General features: G+C 38.2%; 1 protein-coding gene across 1 annotated transcript; it reads left to right on the top strand.

The window, feature by feature from the left end:
- The first annotated feature begins 4,857 nt into the window (after positions 1 to 4,857).
- On the top strand, positions 4,858 to 6,601 carry GPER1 (G protein-coupled estrogen receptor 1). Its single transcript, XM_009885763.1, has one exon. It carries the CDS (start codon positions 5,278 to 5,280, stop codon positions 6,349 to 6,351), a length of 1,074 nt encoding a protein of 357 aa, XP_009884065.1. The 5' UTR covers positions 4,858 to 5,277; the 3' UTR covers positions 6,352 to 6,601.
- The last annotated feature ends 14,694 nt before the right edge of the window (positions 6,602 to 21,295 follow it).

Raw genomic sequence — 21,295 nt, 5'->3', positions numbered from 1 at the left:
CAAAAGAAAAGGCTGAACTTTTACAAGTTATTTTTAGTAAGGAAAATGCATTCTCACAATTATTGGCAACTGAAAAGCCCAAATACACAAAATAATCCCTTATCCAAGGTTTTCCGAAGGCACAGAACGCTATTGATCCCAACTCAAACTAAGCTTGATTATTGGCAAGAAAGGGAAAGTGACTGAGGCTGGCCAGGACAAAGGACGAGGGTGCTCTAGAACAGGGCAGTGGAGGCAGAGATGTGCCATTCAGCGGCAGAAAAAGGTCAGTCAGTGCCGTGCCAACAGAGAGATGAGAGAGAATTTGGAGGAGGAGATCAATCTACACGCAAGACTCCATGAAGATTACAACAGTGTCTGCATTTCCTCCAGAGAGAATTTCAGTAGAGATTCTTATACAAATCTTATTTCTCCTACATACGGTTATATTACACTGTAAACATTCCAACACTATTTTAATTTATGCTTCCTTCCCCTTCCATGCAACGCTGTACCTTACTTTTTTTTTCAGCTTTGTCCACCCTGGCCCTGATCTAATTTCTCCAGGACTCAACCCAAAGCACTTCCACGCTTGGGACAGAGCCCAACAGCTCTTACACCCTGCAGGGCTCACCCCGCTCACCGTCCCGCCGGAGGGGCGGCCGCGTGGTGGGGGCTCGCGAGCTGTGCCACACCGCACCTCTTAGGGCATCCTCTCCTACCCTCACACCTCCCACGCGCTTCCTCCTCAACTGCCACCTTTTTGCAGGGCAATAGCCGGCACATATGGTGAACTCCGCTAAATTACACAGAATTTCTTCTATTATCCCCCACTTTAAGCCTCTTGGTGCCCCTAAGTCCATCATAGATGATCACACTAGCGGTCCTTAAAGACTGGAGCGTTAGACATATGTATTGAGGTATAGACAGTGTTTTAGAAGTTGACCACTACGGGTTTGAAAGTGAACTGCTAGGAAGACTTTAAACACTGGATTACTGAGCTCTGACGTTACACGCACACTACCACACCAGTTGCTTTCCCGCATGTTCTCAGCAACAATCAAGAGAAGGTAGGAGAGGCGGAACTCTAATACCGAATACTGTCACAGCGGTGACTGGGTATGGATCACCAGGGCACTCCCTAGAGAGTCCCATGGAGCATCAGCAGCTGCCGGGGAACGAGAAAGGGTACAACGTTCAGCAGCTGCTAAAATTAGTTTTAAGCATTTTATGGAATATGGAAGTGACCAACAGTGAGATTAAGATAGATTAATCAGTTACAATAATTTGCCTGCATAAACAAGAGCCTGAAGATGTTGTCATCTGTTTTAGGAAGCAGGATTCAGAGAATTCACATCATCATCTCATAAAATATTTAGTGAAATACAGAACTCGCTAATTACAATATAATAATACAATATAATGATACTCGATTCAGTCTCTCATGCTTCATAGTTCTACTAGCAGGAAAAACAGCCACTTTGGGGGTCTTTCAAAAGAGAATTTCCAACCCATTCTGGAAGTATGGCAAAGTGACGTATTTCTTATCATGAATTCAAACAAGAAAATTAGCACTCATAACAGAATTACACATTCTAATAGCAAATCAGCTGATATTCACAGCTAGAAAAACAAGGGCAGACAGACCAGCTGATTAGCAAATCCAGGCCCCCGTAATTACCAACAACTAACACCCAGAAGCTAACATGATGCATAAAGGAAAGTAAAAATTCCTTCTGGCCCTTACAAGATCAGTGGAAGCTCTGAAGGACGGAATTAAGTGCAGCAGAACCACATGATCAACAAACAATAAAGACTCTTTATAATCCTGTTCTTTAGGACGGCAAAAAATTAAGACCTTCAAAGCTGGTATCACAAGATTTTCCTAACATTACAATTATTCCAGGCCTATAACGCAATCACATATGTTCACTTCTCAAAGCAAAACGCTTTGGGCTCGCTGGCCCCGCAGCCTGTGGGAAGAGAGTCCAGAAAGGCATTCGCACCCAGCCGACGTCTTCTGCTCTGAAAGTCTTCACCAGCACTAATTGGCACAAACTTTCTTCTAAGCTAAATAAAACTTTATTTTAAAGCTATTTATGAAGAGCCATCGTGTAAGAATATCTTAAACATTTTTAGTAACACTGCCAAAACCCGCTGTTCCTATAGGGAATCAGCAAATAACGGATTTGCCTCAGTGGCACTAGGAGGCAAAGAGCCTTCTACTCCCAAAGCCACTCGTGTAGAGAACTTTTGCTTTGCTTTTCTACAGACGAGATCTTTCATCATCTAAAAATATTTTACCATTGTAAAAGATGTAACACATCCATTAGAATGAGATGTTAATTGTTTACTCTGCGCTTCCGGAGCTGTAAAATTGGCTTCTTGAAATCCTGAATACTGAGACCCAATTCATCCCGTTCCCGTAGCAGCAGAACGCCGCACCGATGCACAGCGGAGCCATTAACGGCACTTCACAGTCAGGTACCAGATCAGTATGATCATAAAAAGCAACTTATGCCAACAAAATAGTTCTCTTTTATGAGAAAGAAAGGTTTAACCTTCTTTCCATTCTAAGAATTCGGTCCACCAGTAGGTGGTGTGTCTGGAAATGCCAAGTAGGTTCCCCCCCACCCCCTACAGATGAAATGCAAAACTCCACCTGCAGCACTGGTGGGTTTATGCAAGACTGAGGCTCCGCTGCCTCTGCAAAATAAGCTTATTTTATCCATGTGATTTTGAGCTGGGTAATTCCAAGAAGTGTGAGGATGATGATGCGTACCTGAAAATTTTAATACAAACGAGCAAAATGGGATCGACTTGAAGGTAGGAAAACCGAGATTTATATTGTCGGTTTAGCAAATGCCCCTCCTCAGCTGTTAGACTTCTCTCAATCAAATACTTCTCTTTAGATTGTCCAGAGGCTTTTAAAAATACCCCGGAAAGCAGTAATTATCGCTTTATATCTATGTAAAATATGCTTAGTTACAATTTGCAAATAAATCTCTTAATTATTGATCAGCTGGGCTGTAGGTTTGAATGGACTCTATAACCTGAGAAAATGTCAGAGGCGGAAAAGGAGGTTAAAATGAACATTAGGCAAAATAAAACTGACACATGATAGGGAAAAGATGCTTGACTAGTTCTAGTAAAAAAGCAACCAGCAGAAACAGGGTTAATTCTAGCCTTATAAGGCTGTTCAGCAGCACTTCAACTGCACACAAATTAGAACAAGCCTGGGAATCTATAAAGCTTGTTTTATTGCCAAGGACATGCAGCAAGATCTGCATTTTGCTGTTGTAAACTATCTTTTATTTAAGACGTTTTAAAACAGGATAGACTTTTATATGGTATTTTTTTTACTGCCGAATCATCAACAGGTGGCATTCACTGCGGCTTTGCTCACCTAAATCCAAGTTTTTACGGAGCCGAGAGTGGAAGTTGACAGATCCATGAAGCGTGTACCCGAGCAAGAGCCAGCCTGCGTCGTCTGGAGGAAAATCACCTCCGCAGAAATGGAATTAAGGTAAAAATAAAGAGTTTCACAGTTACACGGTTACCTGTAAGGCTTGTAATTGCTTGGCTTTCGGTGGCCTTTCAGATGTAATTAAAATCCGATCACAGACGGACCTTTGAAAAATCAGTGGCTTGGACTGGTAACTTATCTTTTATTGTACTTAAAGCACTTTACTGCCTTATTCAAAAATAAAGGGATGTGACATAAAAGACAACAGCTCATGCCTGGCTGCCAGAGCTGCTCGAGACAGACACCAAAACTTCTTCAAATAAGTGTAATTTCATATGGGCATTTTAGCATAAAGATTTACATTATGGAAATGCTTCAGAACATAGCTACTGTGTAGTTATGCCTCTTTCATTAAGAAATAAAAGCTTTGGAACAGATATCTGTATTTAAGCATCTGCTAGCTGCTTCTGCTAACTCGAATACATTTAAGCAAACTCGGAGCTGTATTTCTGACTGAAATCACTAACAGTCCTACTCCATTAGTGATCTGCTCCTTTTTGTCCCCCACACCGTACATCAGCTGGGTTTATCTCATGAAAATGTGGAAATATGCCTAAATTTTACTAGTATCAATGTAACCTTTTTTTAATATGTTTTACTGCAATTAAAACCAAGGGGGTTGGTAGTAAGATGAAGATCAAAGCAATTCGAGATATTTAAAATTTAACACAAAAACCCCTGGGTTGTCATTCCCTTGCTGGTTTTTTTTTTTTCCTTTGGGCTGTCTTTTGGTTGAATGTTTTTTTCTTTTAAATAAACTTGTAGCAATGCTTCAAGCCCATAGCATTCAACCTTTGTAAGTAAACAAATCAGATAACTGATATTTTCCATTCCTATCCGGAAGTCAGTGCAACATAATTAATCACAAAGAAAAGCAAATTGAGTATAATAATGTTGGTGTAAATCAATATGCTGCTCGTATTACCTTCATTTCGAAAATCTGCCTTTTCCTTCCTCCTGAAAGCAGAAGGAACCAACTGCTTTTCATCTCCGTTACCTTCTCAGCCACAGACTCTGCTACTTAATAGCCGTACCAGCTAATGATGAAATAAATACGTATCTTTTTTTATATCTATCTATCTATAAAAAAACCCAAAGTTTTTCTTTAGTGGGCTAAACTCACTCATTTTCTATATTTCTACATTTTAGGGCAGACAACATTTTAACAGTTCTGCCCTCACAATACATCATCATGTAGAACAAATTTAAATTCTTTTAACTGAACCTTTGTCCATATATTCAAACATGATGTTTCCTGCAGCCTCAGCTGTGTATGTTAAGTTAGCAGAAGCATATGGTACAATGCTGGAGTACGAGATTAATGGTTTTCCATTTGCAAATTGCAGGTCCAAGGATGTTCATTGATTATTAAAAGAAAACAAATGGAGCTCAAATCCTACTGCCTTCCAACCTGCACGAAGCAACACTGTCGATGAAAAGCTTTTAATAAAGAGATCCAAGTAGCATAATGGTAAAAAGATTCCTACATGATCTTTAGGCATACAGGAACTGCAAATTCTCTCATTTGCAATGTATATAGTGTCCTGTAAAATAACCTCAGAAATTTACTATTTGTACTGTTATATTTCAGTCAATTTTAAGTCTTCATTTGACTTCTAACAAATTTTAATTTCCTATACAAAACTGTACATCTTTTTCCATTCCAAACAAAATGCTTACTATGAACTTAGTTGAAAACACCCAAAAATCTGATATTTTGGCATTACCACCGAACTGTGAGTACTGATAACTTTTCTGCAGATATTTTAACCATGGAAACTTATTCTGCCTCAATATCACCTGTTATATGTAACAGCACAACTTTTAACCTAAATGGATCACATTTGTGTAATGAAAGCATATCTTCTAGATTAGCTGATAAATCAGAACACCAACAATACGTTATCAGTCTTTTCTTATCATGTCTTTACACAATATTTCTTTTTCCCATTGGTTTTGTAGGAAACATTCTGATACTGGTTGTCAACATAAGCTTTCGTGAAAAAATGACTATTCCAGACCTTTACTTCATAAATCTGGCAGTAGCTGATCTCATTTTAGTTGCTGATTCTCTCATTGAGGTTTTTAATCTTGATGAAAAGTATTACGATATCACTATTATTTGTACCTTTATGTCTTTGTTCCTTCAGATCAACATGTATAGCAGCATTTTCTTTCTGACATGGATGAGTTTTGACAGATACATAGCACTGGCAAAAGTAATGAGGTCCAACATATTTCGCACTATGCAACACGCTAGATTAAGCTGCGGTCTCATATGGATGGCATCTATTTCTGCAGCACTAGTTCCATTTACAGCTGTGCACTTACAACACACCGGAGAGGTCTATTTTTGTTTTGCAGATGTAAAAGAAATCCAGTGGCTAGAAATAACCTTGGGGTTTATTATCCCCTTCGTGATCATCGGTCTTTGTTACTCATTAATTGTTCGAGTTCTTATAAAAGCACACAAGCACAGGAGTCTTCGGCTGCGGCGACAAAAGGCTCTTCGAATGATTTTTGTTGTTGTCTTGGTTTTCTTTATCTGCTGGCTACCTGAGAATGTCTTCATTAGCGTTCAACTCCTGCAGAAGAAAAGCGAGCCTGTCTCTTCGAGCAGCCCATCCTTCAGACACGATTATCCTTTAACAGGACATATTGTGAACCTGGCAGCTTTTTCTAATAGCTGTTTGAACCCCTTAATTTACAGTTTTCTAGGGGAAACCTTCAGAGACAAACTGCGACTGTATATTGAACAGAAAACAAAAATGTCAACGCTACATCGCTTTTGTCAGGCTGCCTTAACGTCTGTCATTCCTGACAGTAATGAGCAATCGGAAGTCTGATTTAGTAGTGGTTGTGTAAAACATATGACTGTGAAGTTGTGCAAATAGTGAACAAAATGCTTGCTACTAACAGGAAAAAAGTGCGTTTCTGTATATATGTGTATATATAGTATCGCTCTACTGAGTATTGAAGGTTTATATTCAAAATGTTTTTATGACAAGACTTTAATGTAGAAGGACATGTTTTAGTCAGATTTATATTTAATTGTGAACAAGATTATTAAAAGCTGAGCACTGAAGGAGCTGTATTTTGTATTATACATGTATGAATGACAATATGGGAGAAAAATTTATCAAGTTAGGAAGACTCTAGATGTAACCCGATTACCAGAGATGCTATGTTGCTGGTGTATATGAGGTACTTCCACTGAAATAATGAAGCTGCCGTAACAGTGGGGAAAAAATCATTACGACGTATTGACGTGGAAATGCAGAAAACATTGATTTTTTCATCCAAATATGTTAAGATAAATTACTTTGCTTAGAAGAACTACATAGTACTACCGTCACTGTATTCTAGCATGTCTTCCACTATTAACTTTTTTAAATCTTTATATAATCTGGCACGGTGGTGAGTTTTTGTCTCATAAATGTAATCTACTGTTTACATCAGTACTTGATCACAACTGAGATCATCTGTAACTATATTGCTCATCTCAAAGAACTTCACGGAAGCAAAATGTAATGCTTCGTTCTGTCTTTTAAGGATTCCCAAGATAATCTTTGCCAGGACAGACATAATTGGGCCTTTTGTCAGAAATGCCACTGCATGTCTGTATGTACATTCATATCTGCCTTCAGATTTAAATGAAAGTTCCACCAGACCTCTTCACATTTAGCAGGCCGATTTCAATGGCAGAAGAAAATGCTGTGGCTTTCAAAAAAAAAAAAAAGGCAATTTCTGCAAAGGAGTATAAGAATTGCTTATGATTTATGAAAATGACAGAAGCCTCAGTTTTTAGAGAGGGAGAACTTGTGCAATGGGGAGTGTGATTAGCTGTCATCAGGTTTGTGCATCATCTCTCCCACCTCCAGAACCCACTGGCCTTTCCAGATTTTTAAGATGCGTGTTGGTTGCTTTGTTCATTTGAAGATAAATTATACAAAGAAAACAAGTGTTAGCACACGTACTTGAAAACAACCGTTTTTAATTTCTGCTAGAAAATAATTGGGTTTTAAATCTGATTGATGTTTAGCACAGGGTACCGCTGAACTTGTTCAGAGGGAGCTGTAAGTTCCCAGGGATTAGTGTGCAAGATCATTAAAGCATCACTTGCCGCGTCTCTAAAGTGCACAAACTCATTTCACCTCTGTGCTCATTGACTTCAGCACCACAACGCTGCAGAATAAGATGCTTTGTCTTATTTTCAAGAGTCGTATAAGAATTAATCAACACATGGATGGATTTTAAAGGATTTTTAAACATAGACACTTAAAACAATGACTGAAGTTACTAAGCAATAAAGAAAACAGTGAAAACAATGATTCCACTCATATTTCTCACGAAATACTTAGAGCTTCCTAGTGGAAGCTTTGGCCACAAAAGACTTGACCTATAAACAGAAAGGCCACAGGACGATGGCTGAATTTGAAATAGATAGCTAGATATTCCTGCAACTGGAGCTGCAGGGTGGAGTCTGCGGCAGCTGCAGATTATTTGCGAGCAACAGCTAATCACAGTCTAAGGAAAAATGTCATTTAGTCACATCTTCCCTATAGAACACCAAATATATCTCCTCTCAAGAAAGATGCCAGCATTGCCATGCCCTCTCTGCGCGGAACGGGAGTTGCTAAATAACACTTAGCAAGAAATCTCACCCCACTGCGCTACATCACACATTGCCCTTTTTCCTCATTATTTTCACCTTTGAAATTAGCCACAATTACTCACATCCTATTGACTGCCACTGTACATCAATCACACCTTGAAAGACGGCTATTTCGGACACCGCAGAACTGAAGGAACGGGTAATTCTCTTGGCAATGCGATGCCATGAAGACAGACGCATCTTCTGAGCTTACAGATCTATTAGGTTTGTGTCATCTTGTCACTTGCCATGAATACATAACTTATTTGGGGTTACAGGAGTACGCTTTCCCAATTGTAGTTGTTGCTTATTTTGTTTTTATAGGAGTAAACTTCTTTCCCCTCCTCCTCCCTTCCAATACAGGCATCTGGGTTTTGATCAAGGCTATGACAGGAGCCCTTTCGTCACCACTGTAGGTAACAAATCAAGAAAGTGTCTTTGCTCAGAAGTTTATAATAATAAACAGGCAGTAATAGCAAATACCTGCTCACACATACTGTGAAATAGTTTGTTTCTACATGATCGTATTCAGCAATGCCCTGATCTCACAGTGAAACCTAGCAGAGATTACTGCAGTATGAAGAAAACAGTATTTACTCAGCCTGAAACAACCTATTGCACATTTAAAACCAAATTACAAATCTAAACTACCTGATCTGTTTCCTACTGTTGATATTTTGCTACAGACTTATGACCTGTGCCTGAAATGACTAAATTTCAACATACTACTTTAAGTAAACAAAAAGTCTTCTTCCAGGTGAAAAAATGGCACACTCCTTCCCAAAACTTCTTTTTTTTTTTTTAACAGCAACTATGTACAATGTAACATTTACAGAAATGCCATACAACTTTCACGTATTTATATATACGACATGCTTTCTGCAGCCCATCATCTTGCAGTAACTCCTCACCACAGCTTATCCATGAACAAAAAGACCTGGGCTTTATGTAGTTTTAAAATTAAAGAGCATTTTTTAAATGAAAGAGCATGATCGTCAATAAGCAAAACCTTTTCTGGAGTGTAGGGGAAAGGGGAAATGACTGTAAGAATTTTGATATAACTACTTCACTTAACTTTTCCCTCTGGTCTCTCAGAAATTGTTGAATTTAAGAAAAGGATTCCGTATGCCTTTCTAAAACGCTGGACTGATGACAACTATGAGATTTAAAAGCCTGCTTATAATCTTTGCTATAATATTCTATATCAGGTTTCCAGACAAGAAAAGTCTAGTATTAAGGAAAGCACACAAAGGGGAAAAAAAAGAAAAAGAGATCAAAGAATCCCTGAAACTAACTGCTTTTGAAAATAATACCTTAACACAAAAATGCTGGGAATGCACAGAGTATTATTGAATATCTAGAAACAGAATAAATCCAAAGAGCACAAAATAGCACCAGTCTGAACCTGATGGCGCCGAAAGCAACCATCTTCCCTCCGCTGCGTAGAAAGATATGAGAAAAACAGTTACCTGAGACCATTTTAACATGTTAAAGAGATGCTGTAACTTTGCTGTAACTTTTAACAGTTTTAGGAGGTACACTAAATACGGACTGTGCAGCCACAACACATCCGCATCCAGAAAAAGCAAAGTCAGTCCATCTAGAGATGAAGCTTGATTGATTGATGAAAAGCATTACAGGCTGTGAGGGCATCTGACGGGGAATCTGAATCAATGACTCAGGCGATCCCAAACTCGGTGCAAGATTTCGACAGAACACGGGCAAGACGCAAGAAAAGTCACCCCTCCCTTCCCCCTTCTCCTCCACAGAAAATCAGGAGAGCAGCAGTCAGAACAGTCAATCCACCAACCCCAAAAGACAACATACAGTATAAAATATTTTTTTAAAAATAAGCAAAAATCAGAATTCTCAAAACACGGATTTCTTCAATGTTGTTTCTATCAAATGAAGGAGATACAGGTTCATCTTATATTCCTCCAGTGTAATCTCATGTTTATATTATTAACTGAAAATGGCTTATCTGGCATATGAAATCCATCTACCAAACTTGCAAATAGGCAAGTTTTAAAAAAAAAAAAAAAAACCAAAAAGTTTTACCAAGAAAATGCTTTCAGAATTTCAGACTAAGTATCTGTGTTTTAAACAAAATCCACTGGCTGTACAGTGCAAGCTCTAATCTCTTTTTCCAGCCATCAAGTTATGTTAGAAGCTAACTGATTTTTTTCTCCCCCTGTGTGAGAATTTTGCTGTATTCTCTCAGCTGTTTATTAAGATTGCATAAGCTTGTCTGGACAATTTTGAATGGTTAGGACTGTCACATAGGAAATGTGTTAAAAAGTGGTTTATGATAAGTAAAAGCATATCAAGTTCAACCCTGATTATCATTTCATTCCATTTGAACTTGTTTCTGCATAAGCAGGAAAACCAAGTGAGTGTATGAAGAAGGCAGGTTTGAATTTTAATAGCTATTCATAAGGTGAACCAATGAATGAATTTGATTTTGACTGAAAACAACAAAGATAAGGGATTGATTTTGGATTTAAGGGACAGTATCGTGCCCTTCCCCTCCAGAAGCCTTACCTTACCCATTCAGACCACCAGACAAATATTTAGAATTTTCATCATAGAAGAGCATAGGGCCAAATTCATTGTTTAATTCAATGATTGAATTATATCTTTGCAATACAAGTTTACACTTACATTACCAATACATCTACAGCAACGCACGGGTAAGAGTCAGACCTAGCCATTCAGAGACTGTTTAAGTTAAGAAGTTGTTATTATTATTTTTTACATTCTGTTTAATAAATATGTCACCAATAAACCATCTCCACCTTGGAATCGCACTTTATCTTTTTTATGCTAAATCTGCAGCAACAGACGGTGGGGAACAAGCCGTTTTTCAGACAGGCGTGCAGCCCGCGGCTGCGGCAGGCGCTGAGCTGGGCTGGCGGGGAGGCACCGGTGCTGCACGCCCCGCGGGATCCGACAACCTGAACACCCTCCATTCATATTTATAATTTAGGCGTCCTTTCTTCACCAGTATTCTCCAAATTATTTATTCCACATTGACATATGATACACCAAAAACTTCTAGCCTTCGGCTTTTGGCTTCCTTTTAGACTTCCATTCCATACCATGGCGGCAGGACACAGCCAGGAGCGAAGAATAAAGAGTTGCACACTGAGCCAGCTGCCCAAGAAGACAACAAAAAAAGCAAAAAGCAATGCCTTCTCAGGACTTCAGCCCATGCAGGATCAGCTCATTACAGAATGGTCAGGGTTGGAAGGGACCTCTGGAGATCATCTAGTCCAACCCCCAACTTACTTCCAACACGGTCTCTTACACACTACTCCAGTTGTTTTACATACATCCAGTGAATTCCACTACAAAACGTAAAGACGGTTGTCTGAGTCTCAAAGTAACCTGTGCATTTAGCGTGGCTTTTGCAGTTGTTCAACCCAGTGATAAAACCACATTCAGGTTTCCAACCTATTTTCTCAAATTGTTCAAACAGTCTGCTATAGGTATATGCAGAAGTTTTAAACTTCTGAACTATTCATCACCAAAAAGTAAAACCTAACTTTTTAAAATATACCTACTCTAAATAAATATTTAATGCAGCAGGGTAAGCCTTTCCAAAGCAGCAACTTTGCTTACAAGTCCCAACTCATTTGAGCTGCAAGCAAAAATCACTGAAAAGGCTTAAAACCTTTTCGAACGGCATGGAATGTGTTTTCTGGAAGGACTTCAGAAAAACTGAAAAAAAAGACATACTAGAGAAACAGGAAAATTATTGGAATGTTGTTAAATTATCCTTAGAAATTGGAGTTAAGGCTATTTTTACAGAAAGAGCTCAGAGGTAGAATTGCCTAGTAGTGGTGGCAATAGATTTGTTTTCTGCCACAACAGCAGAAACATTTCCTTTCCCGGGCATTCTCTCAATAGAAACAGTAATGTAATGGCAAATAGGATTTTCTTCCTTTCATTCTCTCTCCATTCAGAACTACAAAAGAGAAATAGCCTTTACCTGACTATAGAAACCTTTTAAGTTTTGTGTTCCAGCACTTACGATGGAAGCGCACCGAGCAAACAGAGAGAAACCAAGGGGAAAGCTCACTTAACAACGTGACGATATTCCAAACATCCATCAGATGATTGAGTAGCAAGACAGGAGGAAGGTAGAGATAGTGACTCCTGTGGGAATTTCATTTATAAGCTTGCTTGGCTTTCAAATACATAAAGTCAGAAGAATATATTAAAAGCTTAATACTCTTCAAACAGTGAGAAACGTGGCATGTGATTTTCTTATTCTATTGTAAAGTTGGCTGATGAGGCATGACATGGTTGAAGTGTCATGCGATCGAAGTGCAGACCTGCTGGCGGAGGTGCTGCTGAAGTTGTCACCAGATCACACAGACCCTAACTGCGCGCTCAGCCCACCAGGATCCACGGAAACCCATCTGTCCCCTGCTAGATTTGCGCTCTTCTTGACCCCCGCTGATAGCGAGAGAGACCTTTTGGGTCTTGGCCAGAAGATTTTATTACATCAGGATGAGGACAGTCGGTCGCTCCTATTCTAAGCCCAAAGTAGACCACGACTTAATCCAGACAAATCTTTGTAAAGAAGACATGTTTTAAATGAAGCATGGTAAGCTTTTACCATGGAAACAAGCAAACAAACCAACCCCCACAAGTTTATTAAAAATGCCTTTAGAAAATCATGGAGCTACAGGCTTGGACCTAAGAATAGCCGTGAAAGATGGGACTTTCATAATAAAATAGGAAAAACTTGTTTATTCCTAAGGTAACTAGAAAAAAAGAACCAAAGAGGTACATGAAGGCTCCAAAGTCTACTCTGAGTCCCCAAAAAGGCCGTGACCAATTTCAGTAAGCTTTGTGTTACAGTCTAGTAACCACCTCGTTACTTTATGAGTGGGGAAACACGAATAATTCCCATTTATGATTCAGTACATTATGTAAAGGTAGGACAGAATAACAGTTATTAAAAGCATGTATTTTCTCCACAAACTTAAGATTTTCTATTCTCTTTTATATAACCTCTCTGCTCCTTTTTAAGTCTTCAGTACTTTCTGGGAACAGTTTTGACGGTTGAGCAGAGCTTTGTCTTCCCTTGCACGTATATGCCGTTTGCAAAAGCCTGGTCTACAGATGCAAATTATTAAGATAATGCTGAGAAATTTAATAAAATAGTGGTTGATGATCTTCCGTTTGATGTCCTACAGAACTCTTGTGGGATTCAATTAGAAATAGGTAAATGCATTCGAAGACTGAGTCTGGTTCTTTAAGCAAGAGGTTCCCCTGCCGAATACCTTCATGCCTTTACCCTCGGTATTTCAGGCAGCTTCTGAAAGTCAAAAGATTACTTTTCTGTTCTAATTACCTGTTGGATATAACAGACAAGCACTTTCCAAGTATTTATTAATCGGCGTGGCTTTGATCCAATACCCAAGCCACTTTATCTATGCTGCAATTTATTAATTAACATATATCAATATACACTAATCTTTCCTGCAGTTCGCAAGATTGCATCTCAACACAAAAGGTATTTTGGAGGAGGAAACTTCTGGTGAAATACTTCTAGTTTCTCATTCATACTGTGGAAACAGCCATCATCCCCCTTTTATCTGCTCCATTTTTTTTTTTATTTAAATATAAAGCTATTCCACCAATACATAATAATTTGTATTTTATAAAAAATCCTTATACCAGACTCCTGCGTTGTTTAAAAAAAGCAACAGTATTCTGTTAAGGACAGGGATAACGCTGCTTTTCAGAATAAACCTATTTTAAATATCCAAATCTGTGCGATTTTAGGGTTTTTGAACAAATTAACATAAACAAAACAGTACCAAGAGGAATAAAGAGGAAGTAACAAATCCACCAGAATCAGGCTTGCATTGATGTTATACCATACACACTTCCAAGTTTCAAGCCCTGTCAAGAACAACTGTCTTTGAAGGCCCATTTCTCTGTTCTTTATCCTATATCAGAATGTAGCAAACATTTATCCTTTCAAGCTTGCAACTTAAATTTCTTGCCAAGTGGAATGTGTTTTGTGAAGTCAAACATGTAGTGGGACCTTTTTTTTTTTTCCCCCTTAACTGAAGTTAGACATACTTGGAGGTTCTGTTCCATATTTTCTATATTCAGCAATCTGGGCCTTTTCCAGCAATTTTTGTTTATGATGCTAAATATGATTCTAACTCTACGGTAAGTTAGAAGTCATTAACAAAGAACCAGAAAAAAAAAAATCATAATTGACAGAGGACAGAAAACAGTGTTCTCACTGGACTGGAGCTGGGTGACACGCAGTCGAGCAGACCCAACCTCTGCTTCTTCCTTCAACCACTGCTCGAAGATGGTTACTCAACACATTCAGCCCAGAAGAGGGAATCCTGTGCTGAATTTCAGTTTTGTTGAAGATATTTGCAGCTAAGTCATGAGAGCCAGGATTTATACTGGAAACCTAAAGAGAACCGTCGAGGAAGGTCTCACCACGAAGTGAAGAATGGGAGCCGAGAGGAAACGGCGAGTACGTGCTCCAAGAGGAGAAGGAAGAATTTCCCCTCTTAATAGCAAAGAAGGGATGGTTGCGTTTCACCGTCAAACTCCCCATCACTTTAATATTTTTATTATATGGCTATATTAATTACTTTTATTGACAAGGAATTAACTTCGAATGTATACAAATTGAGGCAAATACCCAGAATTAGCATGAAACTCTTGCTGGTTAATGTGTAATGAAGAACGCACAATTCCTTTAAACAAAAGTAAGAAATACACCACATAGTGTTTATACGAAACACAGTTGGGGACGTGAGCCTTTCGCCTGGGAAAACCATCTTCAAAGTAGCAACTGTTTTCCCAGCTGTGAATACTCTTTCCTGGGAAATCTATTCCTACCATTACAAAAATAATTTTCAAAGGAATGTAAAATTATTCAGCCTAATCTATGCATATCCGTATTTCAGACACTATTTTGTACCTTCTTAGACATGTCTGTTTACAAAAGGCCTACTATTCTCTATAAACACTACATGGTGTCACAATCAAATTTACCCCTTTTAAAAATAAATAAATGTATAGGTAATTTAAAAAAATAATTTAAAGCAACTCTATCAATATTCTGATGAAAAGGTGTTAGCAGGAAACAAATATTTCAGTCCCATAAGCAGCTGCCCACAAAGTTTACGGTTTGGGCTTTTTTTATTTATTTTTCCTAATTTCAGAAATATTGCATAGACAATCAGAAAGCAGAGAAACCAAGTAAGATCTCGCACAGTAAGTCATAAGTGCCAAATGGGTTTATAACTTCATAATTTTTTTTTTTTTCAACTATCAGAGGGCCATGCTGTGGCGAGGCAATCGGAAGCCAGTGGGCCAGCAAACCTGTCTCTTTGTGCACGTAAGAAAAAATACAACTAAAACAAGAATAAACATTCAACTGAAAGGTAGCCCAAAGGAAAGAGAAATAGGCCCAATATTTCAATTACAGACTAATATCCATACTGACATTTAACTTTGCCATTTTGAGAAATAGCTGTCACCCCCCCTTTATCACCGGGAAACTGCTAACTGCTGATGGATCCTCACATCAAGGCATGCGGGCAGAGGGAGGGATGGGGGGGAAGATGAAAGATTGTGTCATCTTCTCTTCATAACACGCACAAAACTCTATTTGCATGTAAGAGACATTTTTGAAGTGATCACAAAAACCACAAACAGTACAAGACAAGATTCTTATTTTAGGAGTTCATGCTAAATAAAATGAACTTTTTTGAATTTATCTTCCTTTTTTCAACATTTAAGATTAGTTTTCTACATATTTCTTAAACAAAAATTAATAATGACATAACACAAATACATACAACAGAGGATTAAGCTAGTAAAGCAAAACTAAACAAATACAGGAAGAGTTGATAGTGGAATTGCAATGCAAGCAGTTTCCAAAATATATTTTTAATGTCTATAAGAAACATCTAATATCGATAGCCTGGAAAACAGAAGAAAATCCTGCAACATCCACACTAAGTTGTAACTTCAAGGCATTTTTTAGGATGAGAAAATACAAAACAAGTTATTTTGATGGTTACAAGATAAGCTTCCCATTAATTAAAAAAATAAATTAACGGAACAATAAAGGATTACCGAGTTTGTTTGCAAATCATCCACAACTCATTATTTCAACAACAGGCTTGGGTATGAATTAGTGGGTTGTCAAATAAATAAATACACTTTCCGATGATAGCTTTACAGTATCTGCGCGATGGGGTTTGTAGCATAAATGTCTGGTTTGCATTCATTAAACATTCAAATTACTACCCCAGTTCCCTGATTACAAGCAGCATTAGAGATCGTATCAGAGCAGCATTCCTAGCTATTCCACCAAGCTCACACCAACACGCTTATTTCCGCAGCTTAAACATAATTTTATGTGGTTTTCCACCACTACGAGCAATGATTTTAAAGAACCATTTTTTTGTGGTTTGCTTTGCTGTAGTACTAGCTTAACAACTCCTTCTTGGCCTTTATGATAACCTCCAAAAAGCTGAGCAGAAAAACCCTTTCTCTACTAATTTTGCCATTTTCCATTTAGTAAACAGTTCTTAGTGTTTGGGCACCTGCACGCTGGCCCTCTGATTAAAGAGCCACCATGAGCTACTTGTTTATTTGCCATTGTTTGTACTATCTGTATGGAATCTCAAAAATTAAATTCCTTTCCCACTGGTTTTGCCTTTTTCTGGGGAAAATGTTAATTCCTCCTCCTCCAACCCTTCTCAATGCTGCAGCTAAGAAGGAACGTACAAGGAGACGCCTGCTGACTGCCTGAGCGTTACCTGAAGTACCCTTCAGCCACCATCAACGGGAATTGATTAATATTGATTGCCTCTTAGTCATTGCGGTTTTCCTCAAAGTTACAATGTTTGCTAGGGTAAATTGGGAAGGAACAGGAAATTAATATTGCTTTCTACAGATTATGAATTTTCAGTTTTGCCTATTAGATGTTCAGCTCTGGACAAATGTCTTACTGTTGTGTAGAAAGCCGGCAGCTCTGGAAACGGCACCGGAGAAACGAGATCTACCCTTAAATCACAAGGTTAAGAGATCCTTTGATACAGTAAGGTCGTTCTGGGTAGAACTCTAATAGCCTTCATAAACAAAGCAACCACAACATGTTGTTCCCTACCTGCGGTGTTGTAAGTGTCAGTACTGCTGTTTCGATAAGCTTGGTGGCACTAAGGCACCTGCAATTCTGAAGGGTGAAGAAATCCATAAACAGAAGCAACGCACGGGGAACGCAAACAAGCACTTCTAATGCTTCTGTTAGTTCCAGATGACACGTTAACAATATTGTATTTTTTTTTTTTTTTCAGAGAACCGAAACAAAAATTAATTTGTCTCAGACACGGTCCATTAGAAAGTTTTTATCTAAGGAGCCAGTATTTAACTTCAGACCACCAGTCTAGATGGCACATTTTAAATCTCTTTTCTTTGTTATGTGACAATTCAAAAGAATCATCTCCAACTATAGGAAGGTTTAACATACGAGTGTCTTAGTAAACTACAAAATCATTAAAAAAAAAAACCCAAGTAAAACTAATGGCCAGGCATTAAAAAAACAATAATAAATCAATGTTTAAAGTGTGGGGTTTATTGCCAAGTAGTTAAATAAAACAGTAACATTATGAAAATCTGTCAGAAAAAAACCCACAAGGCTGAATTGAATTTAAAAACTTGTCTTTCTCAGCTCCACTAGAGATGTGTCATTTAGAGCTGTGTGGCTCTAAGATCATTCATGAAAACATTTATATTGGTCTTGAATTGCTCATTGCTATTTAATGTAAACAGAAGAAATTGAGTAGATGAAAATCAATAAAACATCAAGATTACTCTGAAAGGTCAAGTTGTTCCAAGGAAAAATGCTTTAGTCTTTGGCTGGTAAGAATTTTTGAAACAAATTTCATGAAGGAATGATGAATGTACACTAAATCCAGTCACTTAAGCCACATTTCAACTTGCCTGCCTGCAGATCTATAACGAAACCAATTAAAGATTTACATTTTCCACTTTGGAGACTAAAATTGCTCCACTAGAATAAAAAAAAAAAAAAAAAAACCAAAAATAAGTAAATCACAGGAAAGTAAAGTGACTTAATGAACCAGTGAAACCTCTCTCCCACAAAAAGCTATGCAATAGCTATATACATATAATGTACATTGCTATCTGTTGACTTCTTTCCATCACATAAGAGACTCCTTAGGAGGAACTGGAGTCTACCCATCCTTACTTTAAGAATGCCAGAAAAAACATTTTCTTTGACTTTTAATGCAGTAACTGAATTAATCACAGCTCCTCAGAATCCAGTTGCGATAATTCGGGAATTTCTGTAGATCTGTCAAGGTTCCAGCTTATTGTAAAGTTACAGAAAGAAAACTAAAGGAAGTAAGGCTGCAGAATAAACACTCTCAGCAGTTGGCTTAATTTTGGTTCCAAATTTCTTCTTTGGATCCCTCCAGACTAACTGAACACATCACTGCAGCCTCAGAGTTCCTCCTGATCTTTCCTGTTAACACAAAGCAATTTTACCTTGTTTTCTACCACATTTTCCATGCTGACAATGTTTGATGAGCAAAAGCATTTTAAAGCATAACTGCCATCGTGACTTAACCAAGTATTTCACACAAAGCCGGGAGCGCACATGCTGAGGAACAGTCATGAACTGGTAAACAGCTAGCTTCCATTAACCATTTCTGAAGCAAAATTGTTTAAGAGCTGCCTAACATTTTTCATTCTCAACAGCCATTTCAAACAAAAAACGTCGTCTGCTAACTTACACTTCCCTACTATCAACAGTTATAGTTTATAAAGCTGATGCCAAGAAACGACTTGTCATAGACCTTATATGGTATTCCCTAAAACTAACACTAGATACATGTCTAAGCCACCCACTGACACCAACTTTTGTAATTCTAAGAACAGTTGTGCCTAGTGGTGTTCCCTAATAGTATTAAGGATTCGCCTTTCCATGTAATATTTGCTCTTTCTTTCACAGTCATACAGTCTGCATGGCCAACAAATACTAATTTGGGTGTTCTTCTAAGAACTTATCACACAATATTAGATGGTCCAAGAAGGCCCTGCTTGCTCAGGGTTTGAAGCCCACTTGGGATTTTTTTCCACTTCTACATGAAATTATACAGATTGTCACAGGCAATAAAACTTTAATTTTGACATTTCGATTTCACACTGTTTTATCCTGGAAAATTATTTTCCCTCAAATTGAATTATAGTGCCGTGAATCTAAAGTCATACCCTGCAGAGGAAAGGAGAAACATTCCCACTTATTAAGCTATAAATACCGTATTTTCTATTTTTGCTTTGATATAGGCAAAAATGCAATCTTTCCCTGCTTTACTTAGGAACATTTCTGCTGAGTTCAAAACTGCAAGAATTTACAGACCTCTGAATAGCTACTGCTGATAGGTTGGCTTTTCTTCTATGATGCTTCACAAACCCTAAATGTAATAGCTAGAGACAAAAATATTCTTCCCAGCGAGCTTAAATAAAGCCTAATAACAAAATAAGAAGTACTACTTCTTAGTTATATCCATTGATCTATACATCTCGTGATAAATAAAGTAACGAGCAGCTTTCACATCTATTTTCTGTGAGACCGGGAAACATAAGGGAGTTTAACACCATAGCTTAACATGACCTGGAGAATTCCTGAGGAAAAAACGTTTGCCTTTCCTTCTCCACTTCCCAACAGTATCAAACCGCTTCATATTTCTTTGATCCACTTCTACCGTAACCACTCAGAACAGAAGAATTGAATCACCCTCTTTATGTATCATTTCCATCACAAAAAACTTACAGCTCTAAGTTTCCACTTAAATAACATCTCAATATTGCTAATTGCATTCTCATAGAATTAATTCATAAATGTTCAGTAATACAAAGAGACTGCTGACACCTTCTGGCCACTTGACATTCTGTCCAAAAAATCAAGACAATTTCCAAGAAAACATCTTTCATGTGTTTCCAACCACTCAGGATCACATGAAGACTCAGAATACGCCTATATTCCCGTATGACAGTTGCTTAAAGCCATATGGTTCACCTTTCACCCACATTCTCTCACCCATTCGCTGTCTTTCACAGAAGCATCCAAAACAAAGAGAGATCACATACTCTGACTGCCACAATACTACCCAGATTTGGCTTAATTTATCCTCTCCTTTTAACTTTCACTCTAGGTATATCGCATCCAGGGAATCACTGCAACTGAATCAAATCGTACATTCAGATTCAGTACTGAATCTCAAAACCCGTCACATCACAGGTAACAATATAGCCACATTTTATTCAATTAAACAGTCAAAACCGGGAGAACCTACCTGCAGATTTTGTTTCTTTTTCTTTGGTTCAGTTTCCAATTCCAGCTTTCCCTCTGGGGCCTTTAGCTTTTTTCTTTTTTCTGCCTTCATTTCTTTTTTTTCCACATTCATTTTCGGCATTCTCAAATAGAACTATTCTGTAACAGAAACCACCAAACTGCAATTAGAACTTTTTTGTGTATTAAACGTCAGTATGTTTATATTAAATGTCTTGTATACAGAGTTATACTATAATTACACTGGTACAAGAATTATCTGTCACTACTTAACTACGAAAAGGTATGACTGCACCAAGTTTTGGAGACTTTTCATCATGTTTCCTTTAGGAATACGTTATAGTTAAGCTACTGTAAAACCAGAATGTCATTCTCCCTGTGGAAAACTCAGTGCCTCTCAGGGCCTGTTGCGGAAAATGCTTCACTGACCCTCCTGGCAGTAATCCCCCCAAAACGATGCCGTGGTTTCTGCAGGTTATAACACACCACATGGAACTGTCTGATCGATTGTCTGTCTCAGGTAACACCGCTCAGGCCTGCCTCTTCTCAAAATACATTAATATGACTGTTAGTCACCTTATTAAAATACATATGTGCATATACACACATACCCACCAGCAAAAAGTAAGTCTCAAGTCTCTCTCTCAAGTCTACTTGAGGCCTAAACAGACATTTTTAAGCCATCAGTTCTGTTTATAGTGCCAGTTTTTCCTCTTTTCACACACCCCGAGAGACGGGACACCCCCGCCCGCCGGCC

This window comes from Charadrius vociferus, unplaced genomic scaffold, assembly GCF_000708025.1.
Source record: "Charadrius vociferus isolate BGI_N301 unplaced genomic scaffold, ASM70802v2 scaffold430, whole genome shotgun sequence".
NCBI lineage: Eukaryota > Metazoa > Chordata > Aves > Charadriiformes > Charadriidae > Charadrius > Charadrius vociferus.
Note: the sequence above shows the minus strand (reverse complement) of the source record. Positions and strands in the feature narration are given on the sequence as shown.